The sequence below is a fragment of the Bactrocera neohumeralis genome, chromosome 2 (genome assembly GCF_024586455.1).
Source record: "Bactrocera neohumeralis isolate Rockhampton chromosome 2, APGP_CSIRO_Bneo_wtdbg2-racon-allhic-juicebox.fasta_v2, whole genome shotgun sequence".
Lineage (NCBI taxonomy): Eukaryota > Metazoa > Arthropoda > Insecta > Diptera > Tephritidae > Bactrocera > Bactrocera neohumeralis.
This window is the reverse complement of record NC_065919.1, coordinates 59,703,818-59,730,714: the sequence shown is the minus strand read 5'-3', so window position 1 is coordinate 59,730,714 and position 26,897 is coordinate 59,703,818. Positions and strand designations below refer to the sequence as shown.

General features: G+C 34.5%; 1 protein-coding gene across 4 annotated transcripts in view; it reads left to right on the top strand.

Annotated features, from left to right (window-relative positions):
- LOC126751551 (cytotoxic granule associated RNA binding protein TIA1) overlaps window positions 1–12,379 on the top strand; it is a 348,446-nt gene extending 336,067 nt beyond the window's left edge. For 3 of the 4 annotated variants that reach the window (XM_050461921.1, XM_050461919.1, XM_050461918.1), the window contains 4 exons: window positions 645–837; window positions 6,631–6,981; window positions 7,427–7,586; window positions 12,093–12,379. In XM_050461921.1, coding sequence (XP_050317878.1) covers window positions 645–837; window positions 6,631–6,981; window positions 7,427–7,586; window positions 12,093–12,134 — 746 coding nt within the window. In that variant the 3' untranslated portion in view covers window positions 12,135–12,379. The remainder of the gene's footprint in view (window positions 1–644; window positions 838–6,630; window positions 6,982–7,426; window positions 7,587–12,092) is intronic. The other variant, XM_050461920.1, reaches the window with a different exon arrangement.
- The last annotated feature ends 14,518 nt before the right edge of the window (window positions 12,380–26,897 follow it).

Below are 26,897 nucleotides of genomic sequence, written 5' to 3'. Positions count from 1 at the left end.
CACTCCTTTTTTGGGCCGGCCGTTACATAACAATTAACCTGAATCTTAAGACCCAAGCGGAGATTAGATAATCGGGAATTTCTTGAATATTTGGGTTTGCAAAAGCTCTATATAACGTCGGGATCTGTCGAGCTGACATGATAAAGTGAATTTGATTTTGAAATGTTTCCACATCTAACAAATTCGTCCAATATGGGAGTTCAGTATATCCGCAGATCGGGAGACAAAGATGTCTAGATATAAATCGTTCAAACTGAGGCTTAATTTGAATGACAAAATCAGATATTTATGCATATTATAGTGGTAAAGAAACGTTGCTAATAACACAGCTTTCTGATTGTTGGAGATTGTTGGATCTACTGTTAAATGACCCCAAAGACGAAACCTACAAATAAAAGGTTACAAATATTCGTTAAACTCAATGAGATGCCATTAAATTCATCAATAATAATTAAGCTAAACAATAGCTCCGTGCCATCAATATAATAACAGTTCCAAAAACTTTTTAGTGCCCCTCGTAATTTATCATTATATTACATTAACTTACACAGTAAAACTCTTCTCTTTTTATTCCACACCTTTGCGAACGCTTTCAATTTTGTATTTTATTGTTTTGTGCTAATCTACTTTGCTTTTTCCATTAGTTAATGCCAAACCTTTAACCTTCGATGAGGTGTACAACCAAAGCAGCCCCACTAATTGCACCGTCTATTGTGGTGGCATCAATGGCGCATTGTCCGGCTTTCTAAACGAGGATATTTTGCAGAAAACTTTCTCTCCCTATGGCACAATTCAGGAGATAAGGGTGTTCAAGGACAAAGGATATGCATTTGTGCGGTGAGTTTCCATTGAAAAAAGTAAAAATCAAATAAAAAATAAAATATGACATAACGTTAAAGTTTCGCAGTTTCGCAAAAAGTGCAAATGTGTGCTTAGACACGCACGTGCATGCAAGTACATGCACACTAACAAGTGAGAGCACTTAAATTTACCGAATATGAACATTCGAGGAAGAATTGGTGCTTTTAAAAACTACTTTGGACAGACATGTTTACCACATTTAAAGACTTTTTTCACACTTCTGCTTGCGAACTATATAAGTATGTACATATGTACATACATATACATAGATATATAGATGTATGATAGTTAGTTATATTTTTAACAAATTATTGCTTGGAGCATAACTGACACTGGAATATTTGAAAACCTAAATTTGTGCAACTATTTTTCGTAGAACCAATAATTTTGCTTTAGAATAAGTATCGTTCAAAAAATCACTTTCATAAAATAGGAGTAGCAGATTTTAATAACATTCTCTCGAGGCAAGTCATTCAACAGCAAGATTGTTCTCCGTCGACAATCACTTAGTACTAAATTCAGACTACAAATGGACTCCTACCTGGCTTCCGGAGCTTCTCGCAAGATAATATCGATATTCGTGGTCTGGAGATGGAGCACAGTTCTTCTCGTATTTGCCAAGGCTGGAGGCATCACCGGTTGCTATATACATGAATATTGGCCACTTGTTTCAGAAAATCGGGTCTTGTGCGACAACAATTCAAAGGATGTACTGAAGCTAGAATATTCTTCACAAATACAAATAATTTCTTACTTTCATCGGTCAGTTTGTACGGCAGTTATATACAATAGTTGCTTGATCTGAACAATTGCTTCGGAGATATCATCATTCTTCTTCTTTTTTCGCTGCTTCTCTCGGCGGGTACTGCGCCGAATATTTTCAGAGCTGTAGCGTTTTCATCCATTCAGACAACATGACCTAGCCAACGTAGCCGCTGTCGCTTAATTCGCTGAACTACATAGTATGTCAATGTCGACGTATATCTCGTACAGTTCATCGTTCCATCGAATGCGATATTCGCCGTGGCCAACGCGCAAAGAACCATAAATCTTCCGCAGAACGTTTCTCTCGAAAACTCGTAACTCCGGTTTTAAGATAGACGAAATTATCTACGCCTTCGAAGTTAACACTGTCAACAGTGACGTGGGAGTCAAGTCAAGAGTGCGCCGACTGTTTTCTGTTGGCAGGGGATATTTCGTCTTGTCCTTATTCGCTACCAGACCCATTAACTTCGCTTCATTGTCCAGTTTGGAAAAAGCAGAAATAACGCCGTGGTTGTTATGGCAAATGATATCGATGTCATAGGCGTATGCCAGCAGTTGTACACTCTTTTACAAGAAATTGTGAAGAAGTCGCCTTGTATGAAACCTCGTATGGCATCGAACGGTTCGGAGAGGTCCTTCCCGATCCTGACAGTATTGCTCAACGGCAGTTTACACAGCCACATTAGTTTTGCGGGGATACCAAATTCATACATAGCGGCATAAAGGCAGTTCCTGTCAAAAGCAGCTTTGAAATAGACTAAGAGGTCAGTTTGTTGTCGGTGGGCTTCAATCTTTCACACAATGCCCTCGATAGAACCTTATATGTGTTGTTGGGGAGGCGCAGTTGGCGCAGATTGCAAGATCTCCTTCTTGTGAATGGCCTATCGCCATCGATTGGGGGCTATGCTATACATTTACCCTACCGATATTGTTGATTTGAATTTTATATACAGGTCCTATCCTCAAACATATGTTCGACTGGATGCTTTTAAAATCTCTGTATTTTGGTACCCATATTATGGTTTTTCTCATCTACACAAATCACTTCTGTTAAGTTGTGACTTGAAACATCGATCTTTTTACGAAAAACCCGAAAAAATTAATCAAGTCGATTCAGGTCTCGCATTACGCAGTTTTTATTCAATTTTACTGTTCATCTCACCAGATATTACAAGCCGCTGCTATATATCTATGCCTATGTCCAAGATCTTTTCAAAAATGCTAACATAAACGATCAATGAATTTGTATAATTTTGATCATACTTGTATATAAAACGACTACTTTCTCCCCTTCCTATCACGCGTTTAATAGCTAGCTATTCTGATAGCTGTTCGCCCCTTTGCATCCTTCAAACAACATTATCGGAAACTTATTTATTGTTGTATTTGTAGATTAGCTGCCAGAGTGCGCGTGTTCCTTTACAGCATTGTGTTGTTATTGTTGTGCAGTTTGAGTTCATATTCGCCCCACTTACAGTTAGCTGTGTGGCGCAATGTAGTCACTTGTGTGTGTGTGTTGCTGTAGTCACTTTATTGTTAAGTCAGTTGTTGCAGCTTGTTGTATTGTTTTTAGCTTTTTTCCGAATTTTATTTTCCCCATTGTTTGTTGGTGTTGTTCGACTATTGTGTTGCATTGTCTTGCTGTGTTTGCCGACATAATGAGCTTGGAGACTTCAAATACCGAGGGCGCTAGCTGTTGTTGCTGCTACCGAAGCCGTTGGTAATGCTTTTGATTTTACTGCAACAATGCTTGCAACAGCTTTTCCACAGCAGCACATGTTTGGTGTGGCCAGTGGTGAGTTAATACAAATGTATGTGGATCAAGAAGGGACTAATGCAATTTGGAACAGTACTGGTCCATAATCTAAACTCTTAGTTATGTCTTAATATATAAGTTTTTAGTAATCTTTTCTCTGCAGAATCAGAAATTAGTAGGAAAGGAAAGATTTCAGTTCATCAAAGCTATCAATATATGGTAGATCCTCTATATCTTATAATTGCGCAAGAACCAGTCCAACCAGGGCACTTCAGTAATCATCTATATCTACACATATTTACGTGTATGTATGAATACGAGTGCTGAAGGATATGCGCAGCTGCCATGTTGACACAAAAGGCCGCATTGCACCGTTGCACTGATGCACTGAGATTGAGCGAGTCACGAATCCCTTGGCCGATTGCACAACTTTCACGCTTTGTTCGCTCTGCTAACTGCTAATACTGTGAACACTTCAACCTTGTTGTTGTTATTATTTTCAGTGTTGTCCTCCTTATGTAAGTGGGGAAAATGAAAGCTATTAGTATGCACAAAGAAGTATATCCCGCATGCATTTACAATTTCTACATATCGACTTTAAATAAGTGGCATCTAAAAAGCAATCTACTAAATTACGAGCAATTTTTCTCCAGTCTTTTGAGTTTGAGACTTAATTCCCAGAACTTTTATAGTTAATGCTGCAGTTACTTCAGTTAAATTTCGCGTAGGTTTCATTTATTATGAAAATGTAATTTTTTTTGCGAGTTTTCTGAGTTTACAATATTTTCGTAAAATTTATATCACGATAAAAATGCCGTAGCCTTAAAATATGGCGATTAAAATGAATATTATATTTAACATATACATTTTTCTATAACTTTAGGACTGTCGAATTAGTGCATAGATCTAATACTAAATTATTTTATCCACATCGGCTCTGTAATCGTGTAAACCAAATGAGGATTCTGCCATTGCCACTTAAGTCATGTTCTCTCCAGAACACTGTTGTTGGTCTCGAAGGCTGTTTTTTCAGTTTTTTTACGTAAACCTTTTCGGTTTCGTTTTTATTTTCTTAAAGTAAATTACGGCTCCATTTACTAACCTGAGATCTCGGACATCAAACCAAAGATCCACCTGTAAAATTCCAAATAATTAATGCACAATTTTTTTCTTTGCTAAGACACATCAATTTGTTCCAAGAATTTATTGGCCGGAGTGTAATTCAGGAAAGCCATTAACAACGAAAACCAGAAAAAGTTGGTTTCGGACTTAGCTCTAGCTGATGGTTATGGACTTATTGGCAAAAAAAGAAAGGAACAAAAGAGAATAAGTTAAAGCTGGATTTGGTAAAAAATACCACAGCAGATATCAGCAAAAGCTTGCTTTTTTTAATAGAGAGAACTTTACCGTTGTTATAAAAGGATGAAATTATTACAATGACTTCTTAATTCCTGCTTAATCCAGTCTGGTCTTCAAAAGGAAAAGAAACATAAATGGCATTTTTAGTATAGTTTTCTAGTGATCAAATAATAGTTAGACCTTTTTTCAAATTTTTAAAATTCTTAATTTGTTCTTCAAAACCTATGTCGTCCCCATTAAAGTTATTCTCGTGACTCGCTCAAACTCCTTGGCCTCAATACAGTTTGGGCAACGTTTCTTCCTGTTCTCGGAAAAGTGGTTAAGGTCATTTTTCGGAATAGCCTTCAATGCGATTCACATTTAATGGCCTCGATTAATTTAAATAGGTTCCCCCGGAGCGGTCGTTTGAGATTGCTGAATAGCCAGAAGGCATACGGAGTTAAATCAGGCGATGGCGCATTATCGTGGTGCAAAAACCAAGAGTTGTCGGCTCATAATTCCTGTCTAATTTTACGAACAGCTTCGCGCAAACAACGCATATCACTAAAATATTATTCCTTGTTGATAGTTTGGCCAAATCGATAATCGAAGAAAACTGTCAGCATAACCTTGATTTTTGACCTGCTTTGGCATGAATTTTTCGACCTCGACTCACCTTTGCCTCGATATTCGCCCGACAAATCGTTTCCGCGTCCTAAGCACAGATTCAAGACACGTGGCCAGAAATAAGACGTTTCATGACATCCTGGTAGTCGGAAAGCATTACTTCACAGACGCTAACTCGATACTTTCACTTTTCTGAGGCCCAAATGATCTCTCAAAGTGGTTTTCACTGATCCTTTTGATAGCCTAACGATGTTAGTAAGATCTGTGACTATTAATTGTCGATTCTCAAGCACCGCCAACTCCTTCATTTTATTGACGTGTTCATCATCAGTTGATGTTGATGGACGTACAGGACGTGGTTCGTCGTCAACGCGTTCTCGACCCTATTTGAATAATTTGTGGCATTCAAAAATATTTGTATTTTTCATTGAGCGCTCGCGATAATTATCACCGAAGGCTTTTTCCCACATTCTGAGCGTTTCGGAGCCAGAAAATTGATTCCGCACCCAAAATTTTATGGAATTTCTTTGTTGAATAATTTCACTAAAAAAATATTTCGACAAATGGATTTCCGCGTGAAATTTAAATTAAATATGTTTAACTAGTTTTTGCTCAGTGTAGCGCATATTGATGTAGAAAGTATATTGTCTTACTCAACCTTACGTGGGAAATTTCTTTATCCTACCTTAGTGGACTTTCAAAAATAGATTTTTTAGCTCGATCACGATGCAGATGTCCGATAGCAGAGTCTTTTATTGAACTCGCCTTAAAATATCATTGTCTATATCGTATACATTTAAGCAGATCGGGTAATGTTATCTCACAATACGTAAGCATAAAGTTAATCACTTTTGTATGAAATTGAAGAGTGGATGGTATTAAAGTTATATGAATTTCGCTCTGATTAAAATATATTTCAATGGAATTATAAGCTTACTTTAGTATTTGAAAAATTTGTTCAATTTTTCAAAAACAAAAAACAATTTTATTTTTCATTATGCGCTCAAAATACACAAATGCAACTCCCCCCCCAACCCCAAAATTATATCATTATATGTTATCTTTATATTAAAGTATATATACATATATATATTGTAGTATACTATATAATTTCAATACATTATATACAATATTGAATACAATTTTCGTTACAACAAAACTAAACTTTCTGCCTAACCAAAGGAAAATACAAGTATTTTTATTGCCTTAAATCAAATGACAAGTCTTAAAAATAATCATCTTAATATATTTCATTTAAATACGCCATAAATAATTCGTTGCAGTTTCTCCACCAAAGAGGCCGCCACCCATGCCATCGTCGGCGTACACAATACCGAAATCAATCAACAGCCAGTAAAGTGTGCGTGGGGCAAAGAGAGCGGCGACCCCAATCACATGTCGGCCATCGCCGGGCAAGCACTAAGCCCCGGCTTCCCATTCGGCACAGCAGCAGCGGCGGCAGCGGCAGCCGCATATGGGCAACAAGTGGCCGGCTATTGGTATCCACCAGCACCGACATATCCCACAGCTGCGCCCACGCCCGCCAACGCCCTACAACCGGGACAATTTTTGCAAGGCATGCAAGGATTTACAACCTACGGTCAGTTTGCTGGCTACCAACAAGGATATATGGGGTAAAGATAGAAGACATTTTTATAACTGAGTGTAGTTAAATTGATATGCTTAAGGCACATATGCAGTGAATGGTTTACGACAGAGGAAGTATAAAAATATGGATGTTTACATTATATGTGCATTAGGGTGGTTCTTAAAAGTAGGAAATTAATATTTTGAGAGGATATTTTGAAATTTAAACCCAACAGCGAAATTATTATAGAACATTAGGGTGGGTAGAAATGTGTTAAAAATTATATCATTGCAAATTTTTAAGAACCACCCTAATACATAAGTAAACTGTATACGGACAGAGAAGATTCTGTAAAATAATAAATTCGTACCAAGCGTGCATTAATTCAAATATAAAAAATAAATTAAATATATACATATATAAAAAAATTTTACTTAAAAACTTTATTTTTTAAATAATTTCTATTCCGTTCTCCTCACCCAAAAATGTAGCATGGGCGTGCAGATTCCCGGCACCTGGCAAAGTGTGCCACCACAAGCGCCGTTAGCGGGCGCCACCGCTCCACAAATTGCACAAAGCGTCGGCAGCGGTCTGCCACAAGCCACCGGCGTTGTCGCCTATCCCATGCAACAGTTTCAGGTTAGTCCACAGGTGAGTCTACACACATGAATAGTTAAATACTAAAGGAATCTACACAAAAATCATAGAAACAATTTAGAATGCCATAAAAGCAACAAGCTGATATCGAAACGTTTTTTCGCCTTTCTGCTTTACCGGTTGAGCCCCAGATATATTTCATACGAACTTGTGTGCAACAAAACTCAGCTACGGCGACCACTTATCACAGCAGCACCGGCTGCTGACATATTGAACTAGTGAACTCTTTAGTGCTTTGTACGCCTTGCTGCCTCCCACTGCACTCCCAGCACGGAACTAACTGCAAATCCCCGTACATACACACTTGTGGCAAGCCAGGGGTTGTGCAACATATTATGCGACAACAGCGATTCAATGCTTACGCTTACAATTCGATTTCAATGCGTTCTTTGTGCGAATGATGTTGCCACAAATCGCACAGCAACCAACAATAACGGTACACATACTGGCATTCACTTAGATATACCTGTAGACATGGCATTTAAGTTTGAGTGTAGAACTTAACTTTTGTACTGCCGTTTGATCGCACGTTGACATTGCTGGCCTAAATGGTCTCACCCCAATGGCACTCAATGTTTGTTACTCGGTTGTGTTGGCCAGAAAGAAAGTTCAAATATTAAATATTGAAACATTTGGTGACTTTCTGAAAACAGTTTTTTTTTAATACATATTATTCATTTATACAATAATTTATGAATGTAACATTGGGTATCCGAAAGTCATAGATAAGACCTAAAAGTTCAAACCATGTTGTATTAAGTACCTGAGCCTTTCATATGCAGCGAAATATCTCGAACTAAGCTCTACTGCAGTCGTACCATTCACCAGAGAGTGATCCCAAATTTGAAACGAAAAGCTTATGAAAAATTTGATCTCTCTGCTACAAAAACTATCGAAAATGTGGAAGGAGATAAATTGTTATGGCTCTATCAAGTGATGACTACCTGTTTCATTGTATCTTTGGCGAATGGCTTTGATGGTGGAAAAGTTAGGGCTTTATGATAGTGGCATTACTAAGTTACCTTCATGCCAAAGTGCAGGTCTGCTTCCACCAATGGATACCGCACCAAACAACTTCATATCTGGAGGGCTTTCATTCATTCCGACGATATGGCTTAGCCATCCTAGCCCTTATCTTTTTATTCACTGAACACAATCAATGTCGTCGATTAACTCGAACTGCTAGATATAACGGTACTGTTAAAAATTACTAAAAGCGATGGTATAAGAGCGATTTATAAAAAAAACCAGTGTAAAAATTGTACGATTGGAGTGACATTCTTTTGACGTTCCTATGTAACAATGCAAAATTGACGAAATCGCCCTACAACTACACCTATTTTTCATATAACCAAATTTCACAATCCGTTTAGTTCTTCACTTTCCAGTGTACAAATCAAAATGCAATTGATATAACGGTACAAAATTTTGCACGATTAATGCCTTTAAAGTATGCCATCAAAAATTACTCAAATTCCCCCAAGACCCCAGTACTTTTAGTTGACTTTTTACCGGAAATATTGGCACAGGTGTGAGTTATGTAGTTAAAGTTCAAGGATAATCCTTTCCGGAAAACAGTATGTCGGTATGCCAAAAATGGTTTGAATTGGGTCAATAATTCCCTTTGCTCCCACATACCTACTTGCAATATAAAGATCTTAGAACTTCCAGGTGACCTCATACCGTATATATCGTAATATATCTTTGTGCTAAAAATGGTTAAAATTTGACGAAAACTTAACCTAGGATCCATTTGACTAATATGAGAATTTTCGAACATCGGGCTGACTTTACTTCATATGATTGGTGATGGTAGGTGAGGTACTTTAGTGAAACCTAGGGAAAAATGTATTAGTGAGTGGCATATTAATAGTATCTTGTATTGGCAAAAATAGATAAAATCGGGTCAATAGTAAAATCGAGACTTAACATAAAGTTTCGCCGCCACCTTTAATCGCTGATTCTTGCAAGTTGCTAGAGTAAAAAATGTTCCGTTGTACCCGAACTTAGGTCCTCTATACTTGTTAATATAGTTCTTTATTCGAAATATAATAGAGATATATGTGAATAGTAGACTTAAGAAGAAATTCGATATTTCCATGGCGGCTTACAAAAGTGAAAACCATCGCCTTTATAAACAACTTCAGAACAATAAACAACACAATTATAAAGGAAAAATCGATCAAATCGTACCAGAATCATTTTATATACACATGCACGGACTAAGTTCTTTAAAAGAGCAAAGCAAATGAGTATTTTAATTTTTTCATAAATAAATACTATTTTGTCGTCTTTTCGTACATTATAGAATCGAAAAATTTTATTTTAAAATGTTTAATAATCAAAATATAAGTAAATACTAAAAATAAACGATATGGTATATTTTCTTATTAGTGTCCATTATAATGGCAAATAACTGTTTTCCTCGGAAACTTAATTATTTTCGGATTTTGTAATGCCTCTTGTCAATAATGATTAATGAGTAAACCGAAACTTTCTGCCATCTATTCAAGGCTATATTTTAGTTTAAAGAAATATGTCTTCCGGGTGATTGTACAAGTACAAAGATTATATAAGTGAAATTCGAATGATATTTCTATTCAACAAATTCCTAATAACGGGCTTTTACATACAATTCAATTTAGCAGCGCCTTCACGAGTACTTTTCATCGTAGTTGCCTTGCCGTATACACTAACAACAATAATTCGCATAAATGCTTTATAAAAAGTATATCAAATTAATTAAACGAAAAATTAGCTTAGCTCAAGTACTTTCCAGTAGGGTTTCCAAATTCAACCATCAAAACCATGAATCTACACATGTATGTACATATGTACTTTGCCAAGCCTCCAAAAACCACACCACAGCTACTAACCTCCATTTTCTCGCTCAATCGTTCAGACACTGGTTCATTCATTTGTTCGGCATTTGCAATCGAAAGGCGATCAGGCGAGAAGCCGATTTAGCGCCTACACGCCTTTGAGACACATACATATAAGTACACATGCATGTGTGGATGTAAATTTCATCGCTTCATTTCGCAAAATTCAGTTTTGTCGTTGCAGCACAAAGAACGCGCCGCTTTTCTCTTGTTGGTAGATAACAGAATTCTGTTAGCATTGTTGCTGTTTATTTCACTATTACCTTTCACCTTATGCTTTTGATGCAATTCTTTTCTGTTGTTTCTTTTGTGACACAGCACTAGAGAGAGCCAGTTTCTGTATGAAGTTGCAAACAAAATAGTAGACAACTTGTTGCATCGTTTCGGAATTTCATATCAAATAGCGTTTTGGGGTTTCAACAGTTTTTTAACTTAAATCAAGCTCATGTCATTATTACCCGGTCGCATAACTATTCGACAATTGGTTCTCACGTGTTTTTAAAAAATGTCGCCTAAGTGGTCCTGGGATCCTTGTAGCCCCACAGATATCTAATGATCCAAATATCAAATTACTATGATAACTCAATATGGAAATTTCCCAAATAAGATATACGAGTATAACCAGCTCACCGTTTCTCTTTTTACATGCTCGTTTTTGCGAGACGTTCTTTCGTTTTTAACTAAACAGAAAAGTTATTAGCACGCATATTACTGTGAGCTAATTTTTGGTAGACTGAAGGCACTTCTTCGATATCCGTATATTTATAAGGTTTATTTAATATTAGTATATCAAGGGGCATGCCATTAGTTGCCTGTGTGTAATGTCCTGAATTTATTTAGTCATAAGTACAGGCTTAACCTAACAGTCTTTCTTTGTGCTAAGAAGCTTTTAAAAGCAGTTCATTAAAAATTCCAACACTTCCTAATGTTCTTACAAGTTTACACATATACATAGATATATATTGCTAGTTTCGTACAAAAGCCGGGCAGAGACAACGAAAGTGGTTGCTTAATAACAGCGCGTCACATTGATGTCTCTATTGAGCTGCGAAGACAATAGGCACAAATAGAAATCGGCTATTAAATTCAGCTAGAAAGCAAAGCTACGATATTCATTCATTTAATGGAAAGGAAAGAGTTTCATCAACATCTTTGAAGAAATTGAAAAATCGTTAAGCAACCTCGAACTAAGGTTACCTAATAAGGAACAAAATCTTTTATGAAGATTTTTATATTGTTTCGATCGATCATTTTGTACGTAGACTACAGTGATAGGATATCGACGGATCTTACAAATAAGCAGCCTTTATACCTAAATTAATTGTTGCGTTATTAAATAAACCCGCAGTTTGGTTTTGGCTTCAAAACTATCACTAACACTTGTTGCTCTTAACAATTCGCTTTTGCTTATTACCTCAGGACTTACAGCTTTCCAATTTGTAGGCTGTCAATAAACTCACTAGAAAATACACAAATGATAGACAAAATACAGATCGACGCAAACAATACGCTATCACCACTCTTTTGAAAGAAGTCGCACTTGGCGTATAAGTAACATTTTAATACGAAATTTACTCAATAACTTTCTCTCTGTCTCTCTCTTTGTATACAACTGCAGCTTGCTGAAGACGAATGGCTAGCACCGAGCCTGCTAGTGTAGCTGCCATGATGGCCCGCATTTGCAACAACAAATGGAGCAACAAATGCTGCTACCGCTGCAGCAACCACAACAACATTATGTGCCTGCACCAAAGTCACTGTAGCACCGCCCATACAGGCGCCGCTGCCAACAGCTATTGCACCGATAGCGGCAACCGCGACAACAACAACAAATGCTGCGGGTACCGCTATATTGGCGGTGCAACCGCAAAATGCAGTGCAACAACAACACCTAGCGCATTATCAGCAATGCGGTGTACAGCAGCAGCACCAGCACCAACAGCCGGCGCAGCAGCAACAGCCGCAATATCACATACAGCAACACCAACAACAACAGCAGCCACACAGTCAGCATCAGCAGCACCAACAACAGCAACAACAATATTGGACATTTCAGCAGGTAACACACAACGATTACTCCCCGCAGCACCAACAGACAGCGCAACAACAACAACTGCAGCAACAACAAACACATTTAATTGACTTGTATAAGGAATGAAGCCACAATATAAATAGAATACTTACAGTTAAAGTGCAAAACAGTTACAACAAAGTAAAATTTGGAGAATTACGAAGGTGCAAGTATATTTTGTACTCACGTGTGTGTGTGTTTGTCGGTAGCAATGACTAGTAGTAGTAAGCGAAAAGCGTGAAATATCATTTTCTTATGAAATGCTTGCTATATGTTTATGTATTGGTAATGTTGGTGCACACACAGCGATTAATATGCAAACGTTAGTGCCGTAAGTGGAGGCAAATATACAAAATATAACGGTAGCAAATAACTGCATTTAGACATACATACTTATATGCAGTAGAATATGTATACAAAAGTAGTCTTGAATGTTGTAGTAGACACGCACAATGTTTGAGTAGCGATCACATGTTAGGTTGGAGTGAATAATGGGTTAGCGAGAAAGTCTATTAGCCTGTTCGTTCTAAAAATATGTTTAAAAATTTCTTTACTACACTTCTAAATCATGATTTACCATGTATTTCTCATTTTTTCTTATGTATTACATGTTATATTGACAGCAGCAAGGGTTTCTTATATTTTCACTTACAGATTTCATGTCTTAGTCCGGTAGGCTTGATAGCCGTCAATCCATTTAACTCATATTAACAACAAAAATAATATATTTTATGCACGAGTATGTTCATCTTTATTTTATTTGAAGAAATTAGGTCTTTCAGAGCTTATCAGTGGAACCCAATCTAGTCTTCATCCTACAAAACTATCAAAAATGAACAAACGGCAATTACCACATCACTAATGTGTTCAATGGACACCATAGAGTTGATTTTTCTTACAATCGTCGAATTTGAGACACAAAAGAAATATTTGTTCATGGATGAGGCAACACCGTGCGTTTATCTTTGGATGTTTAAAGTCCATATTTTTCTGTCACATACGAAGATGTGTCGCGCAGTAGCTCATAGTTATCAGAAATGCATTTTTCGGCATTATTATCTTAGGAAAGAGCTTCCGCGCCACAAAAATCCGAACAAATAGTCACCATCTCAGCCAGCATTCGTTTGTCGATGAAGACGTGCAATTCTTCCAGTTTCTGACTGTGTCTCTAGTACGAAAATCTATGCCGTCAGCATATCTCAGCGTTAAATTAACTTCATTCAACTATATATATTTCAACTGGAAATCAGAAAACGGCGGAAAATATTATTGAAAATCACTGTGAGTGCCACAACTTATACCGCTCTGTAAGCAGAAGTGAAAAATTTGCACATCTAACATATTTTTAAGGTTTAAAGTCTCAAACCCTTTAATAACAGCCGCAGTAAGCTGTTCAAGAATTGTCCAACCGGTAGGGTTTTGGTAAAGCTGTTTTCAGCTAATGATAAAATATATGAATCAAGATCAGCTTTCATTACTAATTTTTCTCACATCTAACTGGTTGAAATTGCTATCTTTATACCGATTGAAAAAGTATACACCTTTGATAATAACTACCATACCTGCAAACAATGACGTGTTATGTATCACAATATAGAAAAAATTTTAACCTCATACAAGTTGCGTGAAGTATAAACTGATATAGCAATAGTGCCAGAAGCATGAAAAATATAGGGACTTTAAAACACTTTTATTGTGCGAGTTTTGCCTGAATTTTTATGAATTACTAGCTATAAACTACTTCAAAAAGTATGAAAATAGCAACATTTTAGCTAAATTAGTGAACAATCAAGCAAATAAAATGAAAGTTTGTTACTCCGCAAAGAGTTTACCTGAAACTAGTGGTTCTCTTGGAAAACATTTTAGCTAAATTAATTTACGAATGCCGGAAATCAAAGGTACACACATCCCCTGATATACAAAAAGCCCATCTGACTAATCTTAGTTCAGGTAAATAACAAATAAATTATATACTAAATTGCATACATATGTGTGCACTGTTTATCATAAATAAATAAATATTAAATAATAGCAATATATATACTATCCGCTAATGCAATATTAACCAAACCTATCACAATTATTTCTGATAAGCCTACCTAACCTATGGATGAACAAATTAGAGGGTATTTAAAACACACCCACACATTCATATGCGTGCGTAGTAGCGAATAATTCTGCTGCCTGTTACTTTTTACCAAAGTTGCTTTGCAATATTTGCAAGCTCAAATAGTTAAACTATGCGTAGATTCTAATTTTTCCATGTGTAAGACTTTCTTTGAATGTATGTATGTGCATGAAAGTATTGGAAAACACTTAGAATACGTTTAGAGATAAACAAATATATAAATCTAATAGAAATACACAGCAACAAAAACCCGAAAACAAATGAACAAATGCAGCGAAAACTAAACAGGAATATTCAAAGAACTATATATAGAGAGATATACATATATGTATGTACTATATTGAAAATGAAAATGCAAATAAAAATCAAAAATAAACAATAAACACTACAAAGGCGAAATAGAAATGAAAAAAGAATTTCTGCATGCATTTAATAATATTTTTTTTCTTCAAAGTTTGTAATAAACCGAATTCTCAGTATTGAAAAATGTTTGGTAATCAAAAACAAATTCTCAGCATTGAAAATTTTTGAGTAATCAAAATCAAATTCTACCCTTACTTGCTTTTATACCATATTTACTACGACAACTACAATTCTCAAATGTCAGCGGGGCCACTTTATTTTTTATTGGACGAAAATTAAGATGATATTTATCTTTGTAGCTTCTGCGACTATAATATTGGGTTCTTTCGGAAATTTTCACAAAAAATCAAATTACTAAACGTTGAGCTGAATCTTCTCATCATTCAGAGCTCTTTTCGCTTTTTTAAATCGGATATGAAAATGAGCTTACAAAAGTTTACTTTTATTCACCGTATTCAAAAATAAAATTACGAATTTCGTTCATTTTGAGTCCTTCAAGGCAGCACATTGTGTCATGATGATTCCTCGATAGACGACAGCAATAGGGAATTAATCTCAGCAAATTGAGTAGAAGGCAAGACCTTAGCATACTTTTCGGTTGGGCATAGATTAAACCTCTTTTAAGTTCATTTTTCTCAAATGATTATTTGTCAGGTTATTTTATAAATAATAAAATGAACTAACGTCCGACCAATTTTTGAAGAAATAAAATATTTGCATATGAGAAATAGGCCAATAACTTATGTGGATCCGTAGCTCTGTTGTTCGAGATCAAGCAGGTGCTTTCATATGTTTTTTAATCGAACTTATTTTCTATTTTCGCTGAAATTTTCGCTATGAATAGCGTTTCTGTTATTTACTAATTATCAGTCTTATCACCTTCGCAGTGTCCTTTTTCAGCTCACAAATAAAGAATTAACTTCCGTTGAGAGTTAGCTTTCATTTCCTTTTTGGTATTGTTTCTAATACCTTTTTCAAATAGAAAGTATATGGAGTACTCCTCAGGGTGTACTCTTCAGAGTAATATATCGCTATTTTTCGATGATGAGTTTCTATTTGGTTTTTCCCAGGACTTGGTCCATCTTACATATGTAATAGTAGTAGATCAAAGCCCATGCACATAAACTTATTTTTCTTTAATTCAAAACCAGTCGTTTGATTATAATTAAGGTGTAAAGTGTGATTAGATTGGTCCTGAGAACAGACATAAAGCTGTTGTATTTTAGTTTTTCTAAAAAGTGTTATTTAGTTATCCACGTCATTGGTTTCCCGCAGTCCATCAGCCTCTTATATGAAGAAGTTTACTTACCTTAGTTTTATCTTCAAAACTTTTAGAAACTTGATTGATGAGCACATCCAATATTATTAAATTCTGAGAATATTATCTCTACAAATTAGGTTTACACTTATCTACTAGCAATTTTCTAAGCGATAAAAGTCTCGCAAATTTTGATATTATGCTTTTCTCTTCAGCTCGAATTTTAGCATTAATACTAATAGTACTTCAACTAAATAAAGCAGATAACTTTTCTTCGCGATATTTCAATAATATTTAAGGCAGTATTCTGAAAAGGTGCTGTGATTCATATTTCTAAAGAGACTCGTATCTTTGAAGATCGTCGATTAGCCCTCGATGATATTTCATTAATTTCAGAAACGTAGTAAAGGGCATTCTTCTCAATAATAAAATAGTTTCGGTAGCATTTATCTTTGGAAGTACGAACAGTTTATACTGGTTTGCAACATTAATAACATTAGGTGTGGTTTCGGGATGAGAAAAAATGTGCTGACGAAAATGAATGTAATGTGAAATGAGCTGAATTGAATGACATCACACTTTCTTTATGTTTTATGAAATTTTAAAGAAAGTTAAAATACTTAATGTTTATTTACAGTTAGACACAAATAATTTCACAATATTAATTTATAATTCCTGGAACTCGCAGAAATGAAGCGAAAAGTCCCAAATATTTGATTGAAAGCAAGCAAAGTATTGTTTGTGCATACAAACAGCAAAACTAAGTAATGATGCATTGCAACTAAATAAACGTTATATTTGATATACAAGTGATAAAATCAAATGCATACTAAATCAAAGTATTAAAATCAAATATAAAGCCATAAAATAGCCGATTAACAGTAAAGCAAATCAAACTAATGTGTAAGTACATCAAATGTAATCAAAACATACACACAGATAGACCAAAATACATAAACGCATACATACATATGTAGATACATATATGCATAGAAACAAATATTTGCTAACCGCTGCAGTCAGTTTCTAGGCGCACTATTTACTTTGGCCGAAATGTGTTGTTAGCTTTAGTGTGTTGTAGCCTGATAATTATAGCAACAGCAACAAAAACAAGAAAATCGTACGCGCTGTACTAAATTAGTTTAAATAATTACATATACATACATATATGATATACATATATATATGTTAGTAGTAACTAATCATAAGTAACGGTTGAGAGAAACCGCCTAAGCATAAGAGTCAAGCCATATGTAAATGTAACAGTAAAATGTAATTGTAACTGTAACTGTATGTGTAGACCTAAATGTTATGTAATGTAATGTATGTATGTAAATGCACCGCACCAATTGTTTATGTAGTTGTGGTAAGCAAATCATGTGGCAGTCGAAAGCTGTGGAAAACTAACGGTAAATTAGGCAAATGTGATTAGAAGTTGGCGCAAAAGTTTGATGAGCATGAAAAATTAAACACGAGCACCATTCATGTTATTTGTGTATGTATATATACATGTGTACATGTAAGCAAACTGTGTAGAGAATAGTATAAACAAATTTGTAACGGTATAAGTAGTGAAATGCACGCATAACAGTCACACACAAACAATTAGAGATATTAGACGCTGGCGAAAGTGGCTAAAATAAATTATAAGAAAACGATTAAGAAAAATGGCGTTAAATTCTTAAAATACAAATGTACATGTGTGGGCAAAAAAATTGCAACAAATGAAAATGTTGAGTTAGCGTAACTTAGGCGAAAAATAAATTGAAAAAACAGAAAATAAATATTAATATACAAAAAGCATATAAATAACTGCATATAAAATATATATTATATAGAAAAAAATTTAAAAAATAGTTAAAATAGCAGAGAGCAAACATTCTAACCAAAGAAACTCGCAATTGATAGGCAGAAGCATATATACATATATATTTATTTACAAAAACAAAACGTATAAAGGGAAATGAAACAAAATTTTGGCAACAAAAATTTAAGGTAAAATTCAAAAACAAAAATTGAAAAATAAAATAAATTTTTTACAACATTTCTGTGACATTGGAGCGCCAAGAAGCAAAACAACAAAAAACTTACAGAAATATAATTTAAAAAATTGCTTTAAAATCTGTAATCCAGTGTTGAGAGAGAACTACGAACTATTTTTCTTTAAGCAACAAAGCAAAAACTAAAAGAAAATGTGAAGCATAGAAAAACAAAAAACGAAATATTAGAAAAATTTATGCAAAGCAAAAAATGCAGTCGAAAATGCATAATAATGTTTTTGAATAAACTTGAAAATAATGAAATAAAATCAAAGAAAATAATTTAAAAAAAAAATAAAATAAAATTATTTCAACAAAATTAATATTTTGAAAAAAAATATTTAAAAAAAAAATATTTGAAAAAAAAAACTAAAAAATATAATTATTTGAAAACATAAAATTTTTGAAAATAAATATTAAAAAGAATGTATTTGAAAAAATAAAATTTTTGAGAAAAAATAATTGAAAATGAATTAAAAAAAACGTTTGAAAAGCAAACACAGACATATTGATATTGTATGGTAAAAATAGCCTAACTTTGTAAGTACACTCACGACACACTATATATGTGAGTGTGTATGTATTAATGTACTGTTAAATAAGGAAACTAAACCAAAGAGTTTAGCCTAGTTATACAAATAAGCAAAAAACAAAAAAAAAAAATAGAAAACTGCAGCAACAAATAGTTAATTAAAATGAAATGTATAAGCTATTGCGATAATGAAAATGCATAAAAATGTACGAAAATTAGAGAATAAAGCTGAAAAGCAGCAGAAAAAAGCAAATGAAGCTCACCAGAAGATAAAAAGTTTTGCGAAAAAACTTATTTGTAAGCGCAACAAGTGAAATATAAAGATGCAACAGCAATTATATACTAATATATATATATATATTATATACGATTATATGCGAATTATAAGCAACAACAAAAACTAAGTATGTAATTAAAAGTAAAATGCATGCTAACTGTACTGCAGCGCAAAACCACGTGTGTTAGTGTAAATTGATATACAAAAACAAATATTATAATATTTAAAATTAAATTAGTTAAAGAAAGGCGTACAGAAAATACAGAAAAAACAACAAAAATTTTCAAAAAAAAATGTTATATGACATTAACACTGTAGAAAAAGTTAGCGAAATAGTTATAAAAAATTTAGCAAAAGAAATGTTGTGTATATGTATGTATATAGATATACAAGTAGCATACACGTTAATTAAAGGAGATAAACTATACACAAGCAAACATATACACACTCATATATAGCAAATTACTTATGAAGAGCGCGGAAAATGCAGCGAAGAGACAAAAAAAAATATTATAAAAAATAAAAAAAGATGACAAAAAAGTCTAAAAAAAATATAAAAAAATTTTAAAATATTGACAAAATATTATAAAAAAACTGTGAATAAATTATAAAAAAATAAGAAATTATAATTTGACCGGTATGCCATAAAAACACAAAACTTGCATACAAATAGCCATAAATTAATAAAAACGCAAAATGCAACAACAACAAATAAGTAAAAAGTGTTGAAAGTTTAATGTTGTATGCCAGTAAATGCAAAAAAATTTACATACAGTAGATACAAAGCAAAAAAGTGTTAAGTGTTAAGCATAAACAGCAAAGCAACCATAGAAAAACAACAACAAACAATGCAGATGTATTGATTGATAAACAAAAAATACAAAAATATGATGAAACAGATAAGCAAATGCAATGAATTACATATGTATACCACACGCAATAGAAAATTAAGAATAAAAAAGAAACAACAACAAACAAACAGTAAAAGATACAAAATAAAAAATGTTATACAAAAAACCGTTGGCAAGCAGTAAATGAAAACCTACAAATAAGCAAATAATGCAACCAACAATTACGCAACCGCAAACACCTACCAAGCAAACAAGCGTGACGGCAAAACAGAACAAAGCAACAACGATAAAAAATACAAAAACAACAAAAACACATAAATATTGAACTAAGAGTTGCCATACACCGTTAAAAATGCATACAATATATGTATAAAAATAAACATTAAATAACAACAACAACACATACAAAGCATTGAAGCATTTTAAAACGCGCTTCAAAAAAACAACAACAACAATTACAAAACAGCAGCAATACAGCCTGCCACGGCAAACAAACATAAATATAAATATTAAACAGGAAATAAACACACACACACACAGACATCCGCACAAACTCACAAGCACGCACACATGCAAGGAAGCGCAAACATGTTTTTATTCATTAGCCAACACCATTGCACCCACGCACTCACCATAAACCAATCATGCAACAACTCACTTACCAACTTCAGGCAGCCACCAACTTACGCGCCGCTTCGTGGCAACCACCAGCACATACACACACACCCACACACACACATAAATAGACGCAAGTAAATGGATAAATTGCAATTATCAGCCGCCAATATGTACTAATTGAAGTTATATAGAAACAACAACAACACACACTTGCCTGCATACATACAAAGCAACATGTGTCGTTACATAGTGAGAGAGTCACACCAATACGCAGGCAAACCGTTATGCAGCCAAAGAATTAGTTTATTAAAAATATAATAAGCACACACACATGCATGCATATACATATTATGCATATGTATGGGTATATGCGCATATATATGTGTGGTTAGACATATATATATATATATATATATATAGTATATATAAACTTATATGTGAATGTAAAATAAAACAGATGTGCAAATAACCGTAAACAAATATGGAAAAGTAATCAAATAAAGTGAAAAATGTTAATCAAAATGAGTTAAACTATTTGTTTTATTCCATTGAAATGCATAAAAAGTTATGAAATGCAAAATAAACATGTGAGTTGTAAACTAGTGGGGTAATAACATACTACATAAAAGCTCTTCAAGCGAGCACTGCAGTTACGTAGTTGGATTTTGCTCTATAAAATTCATGAAAAGTGCCAATAAAGCAGCTGATAATGCGGCTAATTAGACTATTCTTAAAACACGTAATCCTGTGAAATTCTTTATTTTACGGTAAGGAAGAGCCAAGTTCTGCTATAACCGAACATTTCATATTCTTACAACATGCGAGGATTACAGCCAGGGCGCTACCTTCAGGTACATACGGCTTGTTAGTTATATGGCAACTTCTCACCCGATTTAATTCATGCTAAACATAAATAAATACCGATATAAATAAAACACACTCCGCTATATTCATTGGGATAACTCACATATTGGCCGATGTATGCGATATAAAATCAATCGAAAGTTTGAAAATTTTGTATTAATTATACAAGTTTCATCTTCGCGATATTCATCTTCGCTATATTCGATCCGAACACGTCGAGTACGGCGCGATAATGCGATATCTCGATGTTTTGGAGATGTTCAATTCTATTTCCATGAATTTCAATGATGATTTCGGATGATTTTTGATGAATTCAATCACAGTTTGGATAGAATTTCCGGTGATCACGGATTTTTATTGGTCCACATGTTGATCGTCATTTACATCGTCACGATCACTTTGAAAACATTGAAACCACTCGTGCACTCTGCTACGGGATGGGCAATCATCGCCTTAAACTTGTTTCATCAATTGAAACGTTTCGGTAAAAGTTTTACCAATTTTAAAACAAAATTTAATGTTGACTCTATGTTTGAAGCTCATTTTCGCACCGATAACACAATATACTGACACTTAAAACGCTATAACTTCCCTCCCAATCGAATGAAATGTTATGAAATTCTCACTGGACAATCGATAAAGATAACAGATTCTAACGCATCAGTCGACATATAGATGGAGCCACCAGGGGCGATAGATTCAAAAAGTCCTGTTTACTTTGGAAAGCACCTTGTATGAGAGCTAAGGGAAGTATTGATCCCATTCAACCTATTTGTAGCACACGGACATACCACTGTCAGAAAAGTATTGTCTATACGTTTCAATTGTATATCTCACACATTGACCAATATTTTCGGTCAAATGTCAATTATAGATACTGTAATCCATATGTCCGGTATTTTGGGCGCTTGAACAGTTTTAGCTGGATAAGGTGGCATTTATGGCTAAAGATTGACCAAATTCAGCTAAAACTGAATAGCATTATTCTTGCAAATTTGTATACCGTTATATTAACTGATTCTTGATTTTTACACTCGAAAGGAAAGAATCTGATGCAAAAATTGTTTTATGTGAGAAATAGGCGTGGCTCAAGTCCGTCCAATTTCACACTGTAAAATAAAAATGTCAGAGGTATGCCACGTACTAAGTTTGGTTTAAATCGTTTAGGTGGGTATTGAGATATGTGATTTCTTCTAAAAGTGGGCGGTGCCGCGCTAATCGTTCAATTTTGACTCTGGCTAAATTAAAACTCTCTCACACCATCTTGGGTGTAAAATTTAATGCTTTTGGCGTATTTAGTTATTAATAAATTGTACTTTTAGTAGTTTTTAACATTACTGCTATATTGGGAGTGTGCGAGGTTATCATGTACATTAAACTGATTAGAGGGCGCGGATCGGATCGGACCGGACTTCAATTCATATTCTTTTTTAACCATATCGTTAGGACAATTGCAGCCGATATTTAAACAATATACTTGTACAACGTACAAATATATTATCTTAAATATACAGTTCAAAATTTTATTACTTGAAACTCAAATGTAACATGATTTCACGAGGCAGATCCCGAAGCAATCACTTATTACCTCGAAAGGCTCTACTGAGATCGCTGACAGAAGTGTTTAACAATTTATCAATAGCAACCTTTTTCTTCATTATACGACCTACTCCGACTTTTTTTGCCAAATTAAAAATGAAATATCTTGGTAAATACAACTTCGGCGAACCGGTGACCGAAATTGATATTAACCGCCTTAACAAAATTTTGTAGGCTCAAAACAGTTCGTAGATGTAATTAATATACACTATATATATATAAAATCATCATACCGACCCAGTTATATCAATTTTTGGTAGTACAGCATATTATTAACTTGCCAATAATAAAATATTCCCTGAGATTCATCAATGATACCATCACCAATCATGTGGAGTAAAATCACCCAGATATAATATGTTTAATCTAAAGAGTCGATGGCAAGTCTTCTCTCGATCTTATCCATTTTAGGGACAAAGATGCACCGATATAAAAAACCCTCACTCAATTTTATTAAAATAACTCACACATTAGCCGATATATGCGGCACCAACTCAAGTACAGGGTGGCCCAAAAGTAATCCTCTCTATAAGAAGATGCTATAAATTTTGCAATTGACCTGCAATATCAGTTCTGTTTTGACATTTGTGTAGTAAACACATGCGAAATACACGTAAATAAACAATGGTACGCTACACTGCTCCAGAACGCGAGTTATTGGTGACTGTTTATTTGACCAATAATCGGTTGGTGACTTTGGCACAACATGAATTTGTCGCAGATTTCCTGGCCGTCCGACGCCTACTGGTGAAACACTGCGATGTTTAGCCGCTCGTCTCGAAGAGACTGGCACAACATGAGATGCTGCCAGGCGTGGTAGATCCCGGAGTAGCCGTTCTGCAGAGAATATTGCTGCTGTTGCCGAGGATGTCATGGAAGCGCCGTCGACAACGACCAGATGATGTGCCACGCAAATGAGTATCAGTCGACGGTGTTTACAGCGAATTTTGGTAAAAGGTTTGAAGATGTTTCCGTACAAAGTCCATCTAACATACGCTCAAGCTATCCTTAATCACCACCAAGAATTCATCAAATATATCAAAAATAATCATGAGTGATTAGGCCCATTTCCATCTTAGCGGGTACGTAAATAAGCAAAACTTTCGCTTCTGGGACACTGAAAATCCTCGTGTAACCCATGAAGAGCCATTACACCCGCTCTAAATCACTGTATGGTGTGCTGTTTTCGCTGGAGTAGTCATCGGACCTTTTTTCTTCGAAGACGTCGCGGGCCAAACGGTTACTGTGAGTGGTGAGCGCTACAGAGCAATGATCTACCAGTTCATTTTGCCGCACCTTGACCAATTGGGATTGGAAAACAAGTGGTTACAACAGGACGGTGCAACGGCTCACACTGCACGTGCCACAACAAAAAAAAATTACAGCCAAAAGACATCGGAAGGTTATTTTTGCGCCACCTGAAGTTCGTAAATCCTTATAATAAAACAAAATTCTATATAAATTTCTCTAATATGTCTCACAGATTCACTGATATTTTCGATAAAAAGTTCGTAATTGAAACTTTGATCCACATATTTATCTACAGTTTTTTTGCGATTTGGGCAATTTTGGGTAATAAAGAGATGTTCTTTAAACCCACTATTCGGGCAAAGTTTTATCCCGATGCATTCATTGGTGCTTGATTTGCATTCCAGAAAGTGAAAAAATCAGATAGAATTTAAAATCCGATTTCGATTATTTTTGCACTGGAATATAGGCAGCATTATGTACTAAATTTAGTCGATATCGGTGGATTAGATCCTTAATTAAGCTTTTCCTCGAAATGTGGGCTATGCCCATGGTAAATCGAACTTGTATAAGTAAAGCTGCAATGGCCACACACGTAAGTCATCAAGAGTATAACACTTAACAGCACCGCCAACTTTGGCATTGCAAGTCTGCAGATTGCTGTGAAAACGATCTTGAATATATTATTTATGGTTAACAGCGGCAAAAGAGAAAAAGCGGTACAGTACCTAACTATTATTAGAATATTGTCTATTTAGATTACAAAGGAACAGTAAGGTTCTGATCGAAAGAAAAAAATATAGTTATTTAAAATTTAATTATGCATAATAGCGACTAACGTAATATTTTTTCTTAGACAATAGTTTGAAGGTTGACTTTAACCCAGCAGTAGTCACACAATCTACATATGTAATCCATTCATTATTGCTAAATTTGAAATCCGATATTTCGAAATTCATAGTAACTACTGTAAATTAGTTGACAACAGAAGTGGTGTGCGGTTATGCGGCTAGAGCTTCATGAAATATTTGATCTACTTATGTATGCCGAGCGACCATTTACTAAACTTCTGCTAAATTTTTGGTGCTATTGTTAACATTTCTTTTAAAATTAAATTTTCATATAAAATTATTTGTATAAACTTTTAGTACTTAATTTTTCTTGTAACTGTACTGTTTTATATTTTATTTTATGAGAAACCCGAGTATGAGCTCTGTATGTTATTTCAAAATTTATTGTTTTATGAAGAACATGACAAATAAACACATCTATCAGATTGCGATGACGACTGTTCAATTTAAGAAAATGAAAAAAAATGAAGTATTCGAAATTAATTGTCTGCATAATAATCAGAGTAAAAAGAACAGCTTTAGCGAAATAGGTTTGGAGATTTGAAAATGCTTTGTGGCTAATAGCCTTGACAGACGGTAGCGTTAATCCGGATTAACTGCGCACTTAATCAGATCCAAATTTGTAGGTGACAGACGGCAGCTATGCGAGTTTGAAACTCTCATAAACAGCTCATTGTCCTTTTTATAATATTTTCAATGAAAATTGATAGAAGATAAACATTACGGTTGTTAGCCGACCAATTTTTACCAAACCATTTTTTATTACAAAAACATATAAACACATTATTTTTAAAACTGCATCATAACATAGAAGTTTTATTGATGTTATATTGAGAATTTGATAAACAGCTGTCAGGGTTGCTTGTATTTCATTCACAATAGATGAAAATTGGCCATTTTGAACAATGTTGCCAACGAAAATCTCACAAACTCCCTAAAATTTTGAGAGTTATTTTTGGATTCAGCAACGGAGTTAGCTGTGGTAACTCCTGAATTAATCCCGAAAAATGCAATTAATCTGGTTTAACGCTGCCGTCTGTCAATGCTATAAGACTGCTGCTATAAGGCGATGTAAAACTGAAAAGTACGAAGATAGAATTCAACTGTATGTTCTATGATCCTTTGAACAGCAGTGCTATCACTCTTCCCTTAGCAGTAAAATAATATAAAATAATTATCAATTATTATTTCAATCAGTACATTGACTAGGAAGGAGCTCTAGGAATATGTAACTAGTATAACAAATAAATTTGTCCAGTTCACTGCAAACTATTGAATAGATCTCAAAGTTATTATACTTTTTTGAATTACCTCTACTTAAATGAATTATATAAGTTTTTATTCCAAAAGTCGAGACTTTCTGGTTTTATTCATTGTTTAATATAGGGCTAATAATTTTTGAAAAAAACAGGAAATTCGTAGTAAATTGAAACTCATCGGAAACGAAAGATAAAAGTACAAACATCAAGGGGGAAAAAAGCGGGCCATCTAAGGCCGACAAGAAGAAGAGGAGGTGCATCTCCGAATTTTAAAGAACTAGGAACGGTTTATCTCGACTTCCGGCAATAATATAAACAGGGTATATTAAATATTTCATAATATTTGTAACATCTAAAAGAAAACGCCGCAGACCCTATGAAATATATACATATGTTAATGATCAGCGTGACCTGCTGAGTCGATTTACCCGTGTCCTTCTGTTTAAAAGTAAACTGGTCCCTCAG